Source organism: Herpailurus yagouaroundi, unplaced genomic scaffold (assembly GCF_014898765.1).
Source record: "Herpailurus yagouaroundi ecotype Mexico unplaced genomic scaffold, PumYag 386, whole genome shotgun sequence".
In the NCBI taxonomy this organism is placed as follows: domain Eukaryota; kingdom Metazoa; phylum Chordata; class Mammalia; order Carnivora; family Felidae; genus Herpailurus; species Herpailurus yagouaroundi.
The window spans coordinates 20,379-35,887 of record NW_024412603.1 but is presented as its reverse complement, the minus strand read 5'-3'; the positions used below and the strand labels follow the sequence as shown (position 1 = coordinate 35,887).

The 15,509-nt window shown below is 41.8% G+C and overlaps 1 protein-coding gene across 1 annotated transcript; it reads left to right on the top strand.

Annotated features, from left to right (window-relative positions):
* The first annotated feature begins 346 nt into the window (after positions 1-346).
* BLVRA (biliverdin reductase A) lies at positions 347-9,622 on the top strand. Its single transcript, XM_040463258.1, has 4 exons — positions 347-1,108; positions 1,327-1,434; positions 3,599-3,770; positions 8,071-9,622. Exons 2-4 carry the CDS (start codon positions 1,362-1,364, stop codon positions 8,327-8,329), a joined length of 504 nt encoding a protein of 167 aa, XP_040319192.1. The 5' UTR covers positions 347-1,108; positions 1,327-1,361; the 3' UTR covers positions 8,330-9,622.
* Positions 9,623-15,509: the final 5,887 nt, after the last annotated feature.

Below are 15,509 nucleotides of genomic sequence, written 5' to 3'. Positions count from 1 at the left end.
CAAATGTTGATAAGGATGTGGGGAAAAAGGAACTCTGATGTACTCTTGGTTGGAATGTAAACTGGCATATCCAAAATGGAAAACAGTATGGCGGGTCTTCAAAAAATTAAAAACAGAACTGTCAGATGATCCAGAAACCTACTCCTGGGTATATATCTGAAGGAATTGAAATCAGTGCATTGAAGGGATAACTGCACACCCATGTTCATTGTAGCATTATTCACAATAACCAAGACATGGAAGCAACCCAAATGCCCATCAGCAGATGAATGTTAAAAAAAAAAAAAAAAAGGTGTGATACATATATAAACTGGAATATTATTCAGCAGTGGGAAAGGAGGATATCCTGCCATTTGCAACAACACAGATAAACCTTGAGCACATTATGCTAAGTGCGATAAGTCAGAGAAAGACAAGTACTATATGATTATCACTAATTTGTGGAATCTAGAAAGTCAAACCTATAAAAAAAATAGCCAGTGAAATGGTGATTACCACCAGGGAATAGGATGTGTGAGGGGTAAGATTCATAATGTTTAAGGGCACAAACTTGTAACAAGTAGTAAATAAGCCAGAGAGATATAAAAATAAATAAATAAAAATAAAAGGGAATTACTGAACAAAACATATTTGAACAAAAGAGCTTTCTTGTACTTTAAGTTTTTCCTGAGTTTTGTTTTGTTTTGTGTACCTAGAGAGGTTGGTAATATGGAAGGAATATATATTAAAAAAAAAAAAAGTCATGTGGGATTAGTTGAAAATAAAGAACTACTGAAGAAGGGGAACCAGTTCTGGTATTTTATGAATCTTCTAACCTAGATAAGAAAAAGCCACCAGAGCAAAAAATTTTAACAGCATTCTTTTATAATCCAAAATTTTAGTTACGAATATTATCTATCCACCCTCCAACCTGGGTAATTTGAAAAAGTCACTTGGTTCTTCCAGTTTTTGAAATAAGGAGTCTAATTTTAGCTTCTCTTTAGTCCTCAAAATTCCTTTTCTTCTCCTTGTTTCTTAGATTTTTATGCTGCACTGCCCCATTCTGGCTAGAAGAGAAGTTAGCACTCAGCTCAGATACTTCCCAGATCTCATCTTGCCTTTGGGGCAGGTAGATATCATGTTGCTTTCTTAGACTTTCATTTCTGTTGTAAGTTGAGAACTGACATCACCTCCAGGTGGGGTGTGTAAGGATATAGTGGTACCCCAGGTGGTTCTGCAGTCGCTGTGTCCTTCTGTGCTGGTAGAAGACAGACCTAGACTCTGGGATGCACATCTATACATGACTGATGATGACTGCCTTTTTTATTCCCATTTTTGTCATGACAGGAAAGGTCTTGCATGAGGAGCATGTTGAACTCTTGATGGAGGAGTTTGCATTCCTGAAAAAAGAAGTGGTGGGAAAAGACCTGCTAAAAGGGTCTCTCCTCTTTACAGGTCAGTTTGAGGTGGGATCACAGGTCATGTGTAACTGGTGAGGCCAGAAAGCTAACTAGGTTCTTTCCTAGTTCTCTAGGATGTAATTTGGATTCATTTTTTCTAAAGACTGTCTGACTGAAGGCCAATTTAATATAATCTTCCCATGCTTCCACAAACAATAAAAATAGCCTTTTTTTTTTTTTCTTTCCACAAATGAGATTTAAGTGCTTGGTGGACCTTAGGTAAAAGTATGTTAGAAATGTTAAGCTTACAAATGCTTCTGTCCCAACCTTTTAGATAGAATTTTCCTCATTAAATCTTAACAAATTGGAGACTATTTTTCCACAGGAGGTTGAACATGGACTCAGGTTCTTGGAGAGGAGAATATTTTTGTTCTCTTTGCAGAGTAAACAATATTCATAGCCCCTTTCTTCCTCCAACACGTTACAAGGACATGGGCAGCCCCCAGAATATTTGGTCTACACTATATTTGATTATTTGCTCTATGTTGGTCATTATTTGAGGAGCTCCATTAGCAATAGGATATGAGCATCCTGGAGCCTCCTGCTCTTTGGATGGCCTTCTTATCTGGCTATATCCTAGAGTATTTGGAACCTTTCCTGAGGGCTTTCCTTATAGAAGTAAAACCCTGACATGGTCAGGCATTGCTAAGTGGTAAAACCATTTATCTCCTCATGAATTTTCAGAAAATAACAGTGAAACCTCTTCTTAAAATCCACCTTCATCTTTTAAAATAATGATAGAGTTGTAACAATAACCATGAACCTGTACAAGGAACTGTGCCACGTATGTGACATGTATTAATTAGTTCATGTTAATTCATATATGATAATCCTATAAAGTATTTATATCCCCATTATACACACAGAGAAAAGGAAGCTCAGAGAGGTGAATAGCTTCACAAAGTTCACAAAGTTCACAAAGTCAAAAACAGCTTTGTGGCAGAGCCAGATTGGAGCTCAGGCCTCTGACTTCATGGCTCAAACATTTGATGGCTGCTCTGTCCTCTCCAAAAAGCCCAAGAGCAGACAGTAACCAGCTGAGAGGGAGAAACCTTTCTTTTGTAACTTTGATATTTAGGTCCTAGTGACTTCAAACCATGTTGTCTATGAAACTTATAAATTTTTTTGCTTTTATTTATAGCTTGTTCTCTTTTTTTAAAAAAAAAAATTTTTTTTTATAACATTTATTTATTTTTGAGACAGAGAGACAGAGCATGAATGGGGGAGGGGCAGAGAGAGGGAGACACAGAATCGGAAGCAGGCTCCAGGCTCTGAGCTGTCAGCCCAGAGCCCGACGCGGGGCTCGAAGTCACGGACCGTGAGATCGTGACCTGAGCTGAAGTCGGACGCTCAACCGACTGAGCCACCCAGGCGCCCGTGTTCTCTTTTTTAAAACATAGTCATAATATGAATTCTTTTCAAGTCAGTATCAAATTTGTAAGGAATTAGTTTATAAACAACCTAACAGGTTATGTAGCCTTTTAAGTTTGGGTTATGTTTAAAATTGGGGCTGGAGAGAGTCGGGAGCAATATCTTAACCACACATATTTCTCACACAGATATTTTTTTTTAATGTACTTTTGTGTAGGAGATTATGAAGACTAAGGAAGCACTTAACACTGTATCAGTTTTTTTTTTTATATTGACACAGTTTATAGGTATTGCTGTTTTCTTCATAGCTATCATGGTGCCTTCACCCTATTGTCATTTACCCTATTGTTAGTTATATGGTATTTATAGGAATATAGGCTTGGGGGCCTAAAATACCTTGATTCTTTTTCTTTTATAAGACTTCTTTAAATCACTAACTGAAGAGGGTATGTATGTATGTGTGTGTATGTTTACTATATGTAAACCACATGTGCATAGTAGAAGCCTGAAATATTTTTATTATCCTATGGGCTAGGTGGACTGCTGTTTCCAATAAAATGTTTTATTTTCCCAAGAAAATTGAATCAAGTAAACAAGAAAAAAGAGAAATGCTTTTATGAAGTTTTCATTCAGGCACCTAAATATTAGTAGTCATCTTGCATATCATGCTGTAAGGCAAGGTTGCTTTGTCTTGAGGACCTAGCCACACACCTGCCCACTTGCTCCCTCAGCTCTCCAGCTATCAGTCCTTACTTCCCACTTCCCATGGTGTTTGTGATTCCCCACAGCTGGCCCATTGGAAGAAGAGCGGTTTGGCTTCCCTGCGTTCAGTGGCATTTCTCGCCTGACCTGGCTGGTCTCCCTCTTTGGGGAACTTTCTCTTATATCCGCCACTTTGGAAGAGCGAAAGGAAGATCAACATATGAAAATGACTGTGTGCTTAGAGACAGAGAACAAACGGTAGGTTGTGAGAAACTGTGAGGAGGAAACTTGAGGACATTGTCATATGTTCACAAAGGTGAATCTAGACAGAGCCCAGAGGGCCTAGACCCCCAACCCCAACTCCAGAAGGACTGTCTGCTTTTGTAGACACAGTAGGTGCTGGGATTTCACTTATGTTGGCCTTATTCATCCTCACAGCAGCCTTGGAAGGTAAATAAGACGAACATGATCCCCTTTGCCAAGTACATAGAGGCTTACGGAATTTGAGCAGGTTGCCTAAGCCACACAAGTGAGCAAGATCAGATGAAGTAACAGAAATCCAGTTTACCCCTGAGACCTGAATTTTTTCCAACATTTTATTATGAATGTTTCAGACGTATGGTAAAGTTGGAAGAATTTTGCAGTGAACACCCATACAACTACTACCTAGATCTTGCCATTGACATTTTATCCTGCTTGCTTATCACATGTCCAAATATCCATCCCTCATTGTGACTACAATTTAAGGTTCTGTTTCTCAGCTTTATCTTATTCTGTCATACTATTCCCAAAGTGTTCTGATTCTTTATTTTTTATACCAAGTCTTTTAAAACAAAAGCATATTCATAATCCTCCTTGAAAAGCACTTGGGCTCTATAAAATATTTAAAATAACAAGTGTTTTGGAGTGTTTCTAAATGTGCTTCCAGCTGGTGGGGCTCTTGGTAGTAAAAGAAACAGACCATTGGGTATTTACAAAAAGAGAAAAGTATTTGGGTTCCTGAATGAAGCCTGATCTTTGTCCATTTTGAGGAGTTTCCTCTTTGCTGGGGAAAGGCAGAGGTCACAGATGAAGGAAGATAAAGCATGCGGAACCTGCAAGGGCTGCATTTGGAGTAATAGCACTAGCAGACCCTGACCTTCTAAGTGTAAGAATTGCAGCTATAGTCTGACCATCCCCACAGACAGGTGCTGTCCCCAGTAGCCAGAGCTAAACATAGCTCAGGGTGCTTCTGGAGCACAGAAAAGGGGAATGTCGAGAGGTCAGGTCATGCTTCTCAGAGGAAAATGTGCTCTTCTCAGTCCTTGACAGGAAATAAGATGTGAGGGAAGCAGAGACTAACTCATTATTGCAAAGGCGGGGCAGGCATCAGATGAGAGGTTGGGACAGATGGCAAACAACATATTATAATAAGTTGTTAATTACATATAATACTTTCTACTTCACAGATTGTACTTTTACTGTCACACCACCACAATAGCATAGGTGAAGCTGTATATTTATTAGTCATGTCCACTGATTAGGAAATTGAATCAGAAGAAACATCCTTGATGTTTGGCATTTCCTCAGACTTTTAAGACTCCATGTTCTGTGGAAGGATATGAGAAAATTTCTTAGGTAGATCAGAACCATTGGAATATCTCAAATTTCTTTTTATTCCCTTTTTAAAAAAAATATTATTTATTTTATTTGAGAGAGAGGGATAGAGAGCACGAGCAGGGTAGAGGGGCAGAGGGAGAGAGAGAAGATCCCAAGCAGGCTCCATACTCTGCCTGGAGCCTGATGTGGGGTTCAATCCCACAACTTTGGGATCATGACCTGAGCTGAAATCAAGAGTCAGATGCTCACCTGATAGAGCCACCCAGGTGCCGCTGTCTCAAATTTATTTGTATCCAACGTTAAAGCAGTGAATAAAAACAGCATTAATGTTCATCTTTGTTATCAAATTCTGGAATGTTTTAAAGCGTGTACCATGTGCTTTTAAAACTAGCCATGAGCTGAAACTAATACAGTGTTAATGTCACCTACCTCAGTTAAGTAAAACAAAACTAGCCATGGAGATTAATGTTTTAGAAGTGAGACCAACTTTTTGATGATAGAATTTGTAATAATTTATTTTTTTTTTTTAAATTTTTTTTTCAACGTTTATTTATTTTTGGGACAGAGAGAGACAGAGCATGAACGGGCAAGGGGCAGAGAGAGAGGGAGACACAGAATCGGAAACAGGCTCCAGGCTCCGAGCCATCAGCCCAGAGCCCGACGCGGGGCTCGAACTCACGGACCGCGAGATCGTGACCTGGCTGAAGTCGGACGCTTAACCGACTGCGCCACCCAGGCGCCCCTGTAATAATTTATTTTTAAAAATTGGAGTCATAATAAAAAATTTTTAAATGATAGATTGAACACCTTAGTTTTACTAGTTTACTAATCTAACTACTATCTTTTAGACTCTGTCTGACCTGAATATGAATTTTTTATGTATGGGCTATCATTGATTTATACATGAATCATCTTATTTTAAAATTTTTTTTCAACGTTTATTTATTTTTTTTTGGGACAGAGAGAGACAGAGCATGAACGGGGGAGGGGCAGAGAGAGAGGGAGACACAGAATCGGAAACAGGCTCCAGGCTCTGAGCCATCAGCCCAGAGCCCGACGCGGGGCTCGAACTCACGGACCGCGAGATCGTGACCTGGCTGAAGTCGGACGCTTAACCGACTGTGCCACCCAGGCGCCCCTCATCTTATCATTTTAATGACTTCCAGAATAGACGACTTGGTGAAATGTAGCTCTTCAAAGCAAATAAGTCCCTGCTTGGTTTACATGCTGCTTAGTATAGTGTCCTCTGTGACAGAGAAAGGCCATCTTATCCTGTAAATGCAGTTATGGCTTCTGACTGTGCTTGGGAAGAATGCTTGGGATCTGTGGGCTTCTTTCTCTCTCTCCCCCAAAACTTGACTCAGTCTGCAGGCCTGAGTTTCAGCTTTCAACTATAAGTAGATGTCTTTCTAGGGTTGTTAACTGCACATTAGGAGCCTGTGCCAGTTGTTTCCAGACACAATTTTTTAAGTTATAGCTACCTTCAAACAATAGAGTAGAATAGAGCAGAACCATAACTGGGAATGGGGAAGAGGCTGGCGGGGGGTGGGGGGGGGGGTGGGGGGAGGTGGTGGGAAGCATGATTTTGAGAGGTCACAATAAAAGGACTAGCCAGAGGGATCATTACTTGAATTCCTGTTGTGGAAGTGCTGGTGTTAGAGACTGTTTACTGAGTGCTTACTGTGTGCCAGGCACAGGCCTAGCCCTTTAACAAGAATTTTCTCATAGAATCTTTATGCGAACTCTCTAAGTGGGAATTATTATGATCACCTGGGAAACTGAGGTTCAGCACTGTTAAGAAACTGGCTAAAGGCACAGAACTAAGTGTTGTGTGAGAATCACACTTAGGCAGCCTGTCTCCTGTCCCCAGATTGGGACACCTTCTCCCCAAAACTTCATGGGAAGGGCACAAGAAAGGAAGGTCTTAGAGAAACCACATCAGGTCTCGTCTTTCCCTTGTTGCAGTCTTCACCTGCCAATGATGTAGGTGTCATTGTCTTAGAGCCCAAGGTCATCCAAATAACCCTAGTGCAGCTTAATTCTCAAGCCCATGTTCTTTCCATCTTACCAACAGTTTTCACACTTTGTAAAAATAAACAATACTTTTTTAATCCAAATGTCACGTGGATAGTCAATGTATAGAAGAGTTACACGTTTCAGCTCTCCTGTCAAAGACAGCTGGTAGGAGTGTGGTCCCTGCCTGCTCATCCTTAAGAGCCTGGGGAGAGCAGTTAGAAATCACCACCTCCACCGGGTTTGCAGATGCAGGCTGAAACTCGGGATATGGATGTGGTTAAACACCTCCCTGTGGAAGGGGAGACCTAAGAAGCTTTTTGTTGGTAGTCTATGCCCAAGTTGACAAATGCAAATATTTGCAAATGAAAGTTCTCGCAGAGAGAAAGAGTGGAGGAGTGGTCTGTGAATTTAAAACTTGTGTTTTGGGTTGGGATGTCTGGAGCTAAGTGTTGTCCAAGCCCGGAACATGTGTGGACAAGGTCCCATCCTCAGCCCTATTCAGTTGACAGTAAAGTGCCAACCGTCAGTATGCACACACCGGATAATGTATGGAAGTGTTTAATCACTATATTGTATGCCTGAAACTAATATATCGTACACCGTTAAGTAACTGGAATTAAAATAAAAACTTTTTTAAAAAGTTACAGATAAGGCAGTCACAAGAAAAAAGAAACTGATGTTCACACAAAATCATTGAGTGAATTCCCTTGCCTGATGGCAAAATTAAATGAAGGACTGTTTGGCCCTGAAGTTGGAAACAATCACCCAAGGCCTTTGGGAGGCTGGTAGAGGTCAAGATGCCACCTGAGCCACTACATTGAGCAGCAGCTTCAGGGAAGATAGGTACAATGTGCAGACCTGTTACCAGGTTATCACGGGCTAGCAAACATCCACCTGCACTCTCTTGTCATCTCTAACATTTATGATTCTTTTGTCTTTGCAGTCCGCTCACATGGATTGAAGAGAAAGGACCTGGTCTAAAACGAAACAGACATTTAAGCTTCCATTTTAAATCTGGGTCCCTGGAGAATATGCCAAATGTAGGAGTCAATAAGAATATTTTCCTGAAAGATCAAAACATATTTGTCCAGAAACTCTTGGGCCAGTTCTCTGAAAAGGAACTGGCTGCTGAAAAGAAACGCATCCTGCACTGCCTGTGGCTTGCAGAAGAAATCCAGAAATACTGCTACTCAAAGAAGTAAGAGAAGGAAACATGCGGCACATCTAAGATGGGGCCATAGTTTGCTTTTTATGAAGAGTTGACCTCTATCTCTATTCTTACAATTAAACATATCTTGGGCAAACAGGATTTGCTTACTGTCCCGAGCTGTGTTGGGAGTGATAGTTGGGAGTTGGGACACATTGTAATAGGGATGAGAGAACTAACCTTGGTAGAGCTGAGCCAAGTGCTTCGTATGCCTGATTTAATTTACTCTTCCCAACAGCCCTATCAGATGGGTATTACCAGGTTTGTTTTCATTAGTGTACTGGAAAATTTTATTTGAAGTCACCCAGATAGTAAATACGAGAACCAGCCTTTAAATCTTACTCATGCACTGAACCACTGCAAAATAGCCTCTTTCCTGCTTTAAGGAGTTATGTTTCACCCAACAAACTGTCACTGGGTGAGTATGCTAGGTGCTAAGGATTCTAAACACGAGTAAGACCTAGCCGCTTTCCTCGCTAACCTTGTCGAAAGCAAACCAGTCATACAAACTGGTCACTGTAATGTAATAGGTCCAGTAAAAGAGATATGCCTCTGGTCATCTGGAGGAAGGTTTGGGGAAAACCTACAAACCAAATCTTCATAACTAGGTTAGTTGTGTACAGGTGAGAGGAGGGCTTTTCTTGGCAGAGTGCTGACATGAGCAAAGAGAAGGAAGTGAGAAACAAGCTGGTGAGTACCCTGGGAACAGTGTTGCTAGAGCATTGTGTCTGGAGGAGGGAGTCCCAGAGATTAAATCTGTGGGGTCCCTGTAAGCCAGATCAAGGAGCTAGGGTCTTATTTCTCAGGCACTGAAGGCTCTTATTTAACAGGGGAGTGGCATGGTCAGTTTTCTAGTTTAGAAATGAAAACTTCCAGGAGGAAATGAGACTTGAGACCAAGGAGGAGGCACCCCGTTAAGAGCCAACAAATGTGTTCATACTTGCAGCCCTTGGCTTATCTAGACTCAACTGCTTCTGTTGAGACACAGCTGACTTGAGGCAGAGCTGATTCCCAGGAATCTTCCCTTTCATTTCATTGGTTGTCCTGTTGCATTTTCTTTGAAGCTTGTGTTAGATTTCTTGCCTTTGTGAATGTCTCCCTCTTGCTTTTTGCCTACTACCTTCCCATTGTGAGGTTTAGGAGCTGGGAGGTCATTGGTGTCAGCACTCTATTTTCTACCTCGATTTCCATGAATCTGTCACCATATACCTCAAGGTAGAAACCAAAACTCCTTAAGGTTGTTCTTTTATTTGCCATGTAAAGCAGTTTAATAAATATTGGTCAGTTAGTTCTCTTGTTTTATTATTCACATCAAATATCCTTTGTGGCCAGGAAATATTGTATCTATTTTTGTGTGTTGTACAGCATCTAGCATGAGGCAAATATGTGATTAGAATGTAGTGCAATGGCGTCTCCCATTTGGGCCTGATAAGTCTGCTATTTCAAAAATATTGGCCATATTTGGTATTAGAGGTGGGGGTGGGTGTCAAAACCAGAGCTGGATAGTAAAGTGGTATAAACTGGTTTTATTTAATTAAGACTTGTGATAGATGAAAACAGATCTCAGTATAGAACCAGGCTCAATTCCAAACTGTATTTTCAGTGGATGGAAAATTACTAAGAGGAAACATGGGGAGGCAATTCCGTCTGAACCAACTTGATAAGGTTCTTGCTGAAGGCAGGCCAGTGTACTCAAATACCAGGGGTGGGGGACAAGGGATTTGATCAGATATTGAGGGTAGGGATTCTTATGGAACTGACTTAAGAGTTTTGCTAAATTGGGTGATGCAAAGACAGACGTGGAAATCCAAAGTTTGAGGCCTCATTTGAGAAGAGGGTTCAGAGGAGCCTGACTAAAAGTTTGGTCAAAGTCTTTGTCATGGGTTATGTGATTACTAATTGATGACTACTCCTCTTAAGCTTGTTTTGTGTGTGGTCAAGAGATTAAGATGAAAACATCCATTAGTTTTACTAATTGGTAAGAATTGCAGAAGGAGAAGGAAAAGATGGGAGAAAATAGAATTTGGAGAGATGGAGCAGGAGTCCTTCTTCCTCTGCTATTTACAACTGCCCTCATCATCCTTTGGGGCTACTGGAGCCATTTTGGCCCCAGCCTACTGCAGCATTTCCCAAATACTCCTTCCTCTGAAACCCCACCCCCACCCCCACCCCCGATCTATCACTGTCTTCCAGAGCTTCACTGAAGTTAAGCCACAAGTATCCCCTGCCATTTGTTTACCCAAAATATGGTGACCTTTGTTTTTTCCCTTGACTTTCATGGAAGGCTTAGTGAGAAAAGAGGGATTTGAGGTCTGAGATTTCAGAACAAATTAGGCTTTTAGTCCAACTAGAAGAAAAAAGCCCTTTATCCCACTGTACTAATGCTTTGTGTTAGAGGGTCTCCTGGAAGGAAAGTGACATAGTAGTGCCCTTGATCCCTCTCTGCTCCTCACCCACTTATGTGGTAGGAGCAACCTGCCTTTAGTGATAAAGCTGAAAAAGAAACTAAGCAGCAAAGCCCAACCTCCCTCTAGGTGCACCTGAATTCTCCATTTGTCCATGTGGTAGGTGACAGGGGTAGGCTCTTCCTCTGTAGTGGGGTGGCTTGAAGCTTTGAAAGAAAGTTACTCTAAGAGCAGAGTAGCAAACCCATCTGGCTTTGGATCCCAGCTACATTTCCCAATCTTTGTCATAATAAAACTGGTACTTTTTTAAAAAACTTAGTCTCTCTCCTATGTTTATAGCTGAATTGGTCCCCAGAATTGGGAAGGAGAAAAAGGAATGCACCTTGCTGGCACCTTAAATCCCAACAATAGATTCTCTGCTTAGGGTTTACTGCCTGAAGGAATCAAGTGGAAAAAAAAAAAAAAGAGGGTGGGGAGGAAACATTGTAGTCAATGGCTCTACGGTTCCTCAAGAGAGGGCTTCTGTTTGGGAAATTCCTTGCTAAGCCAGTCCATAAGTAGTGGTGGTGTTGGAGATGGAGGGGGATTGACTGTAATAAAAGGAGAAGCTTTGGGAACCTAGGTTGATGGGTTGAAGGGGAAAAAAAATAGACACTCCTCTCTGCAAAAGTAATTAATAGGATTTAATGGGAAAGAAGGTAATTAAGAGGTCTAGGATAATGAAGCCTTTGATACTCAAAATGTGTGCTGACCAGTAGCCTTGGCTTTGGCATGGCCTAAAAACTTGTTAGAAATGCAAATGCTGAGGCCCACCTTAGACCTACTGAACCAGAATCCGCATTTTAGATTGCATGGTGATTCCTGTGCATATCAAAGTTTCTTGGAGCTTGTGGACTAGTAAGGAAGAAAAGTGTTACTCATAATGTTAAAGCACAGCTATGAAGAATGCTAAAGGAGGATTTTATTTTTTTCTTCTTTCTTTTCAACGTTTTTATTTATTTTTGGGACAGAGAGAGACAGAGCATGAACGGGGGAGGGGCAGAGAGAGAGGGAGACACAGAATCGGAAACAGGCTCCAGGCTCTAAGCCATCAGCCCAGAGCCCGACGCGGGGCTCGAACTCACGGACCGCGAGATCGTGACCTGGCTGAAGTCGGACGCTTAACCGACTGCGTCACCCAGACGCCCCAAAAGGAGGATTTTAAAATCTTGTTCTAGGGAGAGTTTTTCTAGTCAAGAATTTAGGAAAACCTTCCCTAAAGAATGCATTGAAATCTGAACGTTGAGAAAGACTTTTGGCAGGTGTAGGCAGACAAGGATGTGGAGAACATTTCAGGTGGAAGGAATAGCACATGCAAAACCCTTATGTCCAGCTATGCCTGAGGCCAGCAATACCCCTGGATGTTGCAGGTGTGGGCACCTTAAATTCCCTCTTGTTAATTCCATTTGGCTTTTCTAAACCTACCTTTTTTTTTTTTTTTTTTAAGTTGTGAAATGAGAATGGGCTACTAACATTGGAGAGTCTCTTTTACTGACTTCAAAAAAGTATATTACTATTTATTAAACAAGCAATATCCGGGCCTGATGCTAAGAGGCTTACATACCTTATTCCATTTACTTTTTATAATTCCTATAAAAGGCCATATGCAGTAAGCACTTTTCCTTCATCTTTTTTTTTTTTTTAACACATGAGGCTCAGAATTTAAGCTGCATGGCTGAGTTCCTTTACCTAAGTCAATGCAAAGTGCAGCCTACATGCTAGGTCCTGTGGCCCAGTCCCTATTTGTGTAGTTTTATGGGTAACACAGCATGCTCATTTATTTATGTATTGTGTATTAATGCTATCATGCTACAAAGGCAGAGTTGAGTAGTTGTGACAGAGACCGTATGGCCCACAAAGCCTAAAATATTTATAGTCTGGCCCCTTAGAGAAAACATTTGCCAGTCCCTGTTCTAGGTGGGAGCTCAGGTCTCTCTGAGGAAAGGACTAGGGTACAGCAGTCCAATTCTGTGGGAACCTGGAATTATGAATAATTCCCCTTTGCTTAGACAACAGCTACAGAAGAAGAGGCTTCAGTGTTTTTCCATAGAGAGTTATGTTACCAGTGGGTTTCTCCAGAGTTGCATACAATCATAAATGCTCAATTGGCCTTGGCTCTCTATCAGTGACTCACTGTGTTCTGAGATACTGTAGAAATGCTCTACATTTGTTGGAAGTCTTTGAGAGCCTAGAGGCTTCGGGAATTGGGTCGGTGAGGACTCGGGATAGGGAAGGACATGTCAGAGCACTGCACACTGAGTCTAGAGTCCAAGCACAATATCAGTCCTTGTTGGACACCCAGAGTCTTCATTTGGAATCAAAGGAGTCATTGTCCTGGCAACCTGAGGATGCCCATGAGCAAAGACTATATACTGGGGATGGACAGAGTAAGGGGAATGGCTGAAGCCTGAGTTCCCTTGCACAGTCCTGGAGTCTGTAGGTCCTGAGCTTTATCCTGGGACCTTAAAGGGCCACTACCTTCCTCTCAGTCACATAAAAGTGCTGATTTTGTTTGGGGATCTTCATGCCTGGGGCTCCAGTGCTAGTGCTGGACATCAGGGCACAGGCAGCCTCCAGTGTCAGTGGTGTCCACTGAGTTTTGCTGGAGAAACTGGACCAGGGAAAGGTCATTCAGGGGTCATTCTGGATACAGCAGGAATCTCCCATTACTAGCAGCTATCTCCACAGATTAAGCTGGTCAAAATCTAGATGGAGTGTTCCATGGTCTTTCTATTTCTTCGTTCAGTAACTGTCCCAAGCACTCACCTTGTGCTTGGGGATCTGGTGGGCCTAAGTGCAAGGCTTACAATGGCAAAGTGGTCCCTGCCTGCCAGGTATTCACATTTTGGAGGGGGAGATGAACAAAGGTATGAAAGACATGTGGAAAAAAAGAAGCCAGAAATACAATTGTGAAAAGAATGAGTGTGATGTGAGGACAGGTTGGGGAGTCACTGGAGTATATGAAAGGCTGCACTGAGGTGACATTTACTGGAGCCAGAATGACAAAAGGAATCCACACTGCACATGTCTGCAGTGTGTCAGGGAGAAGATATTGCTGGTGCAGAGAATAGGAGACAAAATCGTGTTTTTCCGTTAGAAACATTAAAAAGGTGGAAAATGTGCCTGTAGGATCCTGGAAGGGGAGAGGCAGGGAGAAGGCAGATCATAGACCAGATGCTGGGACCTATTAGACTGTTAGTTATCCATTCCTCGCTGACAGCATTATTCGAATACCTTGAATCTTAAAACTACGAATATTTAATAGCTCACATTTTTTCTGGGAGAAAATCCAGGCACAGCATAGCTGTGTGATACTGCCTCAAAGTCTCTATGAAGCCAGGGCTGTGGTCTCAACGGAGACTGAACAGGGTGATATTTTACTCCCAAGCTCACTGATATGGGCAATATCAGAATATCAGAATATCAGAATTCAGTTTGAACTGAGAGCCTATTTCAATCTTTTGACCAGGGAACGTATATCTTTCTCTCCTATATAGGGGTCTCATAGGGTAGCCCCTAAGTTAAGTATTTGATCTCCCCATTTCCAGGGTTCATGGAGAGACAGAGGGAGCAAATGAGGACAGAAAGCAGAGAGTTAGACACACACAGAGAGAGACAGAGTAGAGATACAGAAAGAAGGGAGGAGAGAGAAAGGGCAGGAGGGAGACAGCGGAGTAGAGAGACAGGAGAGAGAGATGGAACAAACACAGGACAAAGTAAGAAGAAAGTGACAGAATTTTTGTCATGAAGTCTTGAAACTGATCTCCCATCACTCCAACTGGGTTTCACTGGTTAGAAGGCAGTCACTAACAGTGTAGTGGTTTTACAAGGAGTGAAGTTTCTTGACTGGACATGCATCACTGTCTGCGTCCCCTGGGAAAGTCCAGGAGAGTATGTTGAGCAGGCATACCCTGCTTACTCTCGCTTCAACAGAAGCGAGAACAGTGGCCATTTCCAAAATGGCTGTAAGTGATGAACGTCCAGCCTCACTCATTATTAGAAAAGTGAACACAGGACAATGGATTTGTCCACCAAACCAGCAAAAACATTTCACCAAACTCCTGAAACTAGACCCCTTTTTGGGCATTAGAGCTAAGGGCACTTATGTTTCAGTAGTGAGAGGGACCTCAACTCTCTTACCGGAGGGTGATTGTTGCCATGATTTCCGTTGCCATCAGCTTTGATTATGGTGAGAGGTTCTGCTTTTAGAAACCAAAGACAGTGATTAGAAATTTGCACAAAGAATTCATGTAGGCATTTGTGATCTGTGCTTGACTCTAAGAGCCTTCAATGGGACATCTCTCTCTCAGACAGAGAGGATCCATTTCCCCTGGAAGCAGGACCATGATACAACCATTTAAAATGATGGTGTCAGACAGAATGTCTCACACCATTGTCAAAACACTTTAATGGACCATGACCTAGTAAGTGATCTGTTAAGACTTTCTTTTTTCTTTTTTTAATTTAAATGTTAGTTAGGAGGTGCCTAAATTGCTCAGTTGGATAAGCATCCGACTTCAGCTCAGGTCATGATCTCACAGTTTGTGGGTTCGAGCCCCAAATTGGGCTCTGTGCTGACAGCTCAGAGCCTGGATCCTGCTTCTGATTCTGTGTATCTCTCTTTCTCTCTCTCTCTCTCTCTCTCTCTCTCTCTCTCTCTCTCTTTCTCTCTCTCTCTGTGCCCCTCTCCCACTCATATTCTCTCTCTCTCTCTCTCTCTCTCAAAAATAA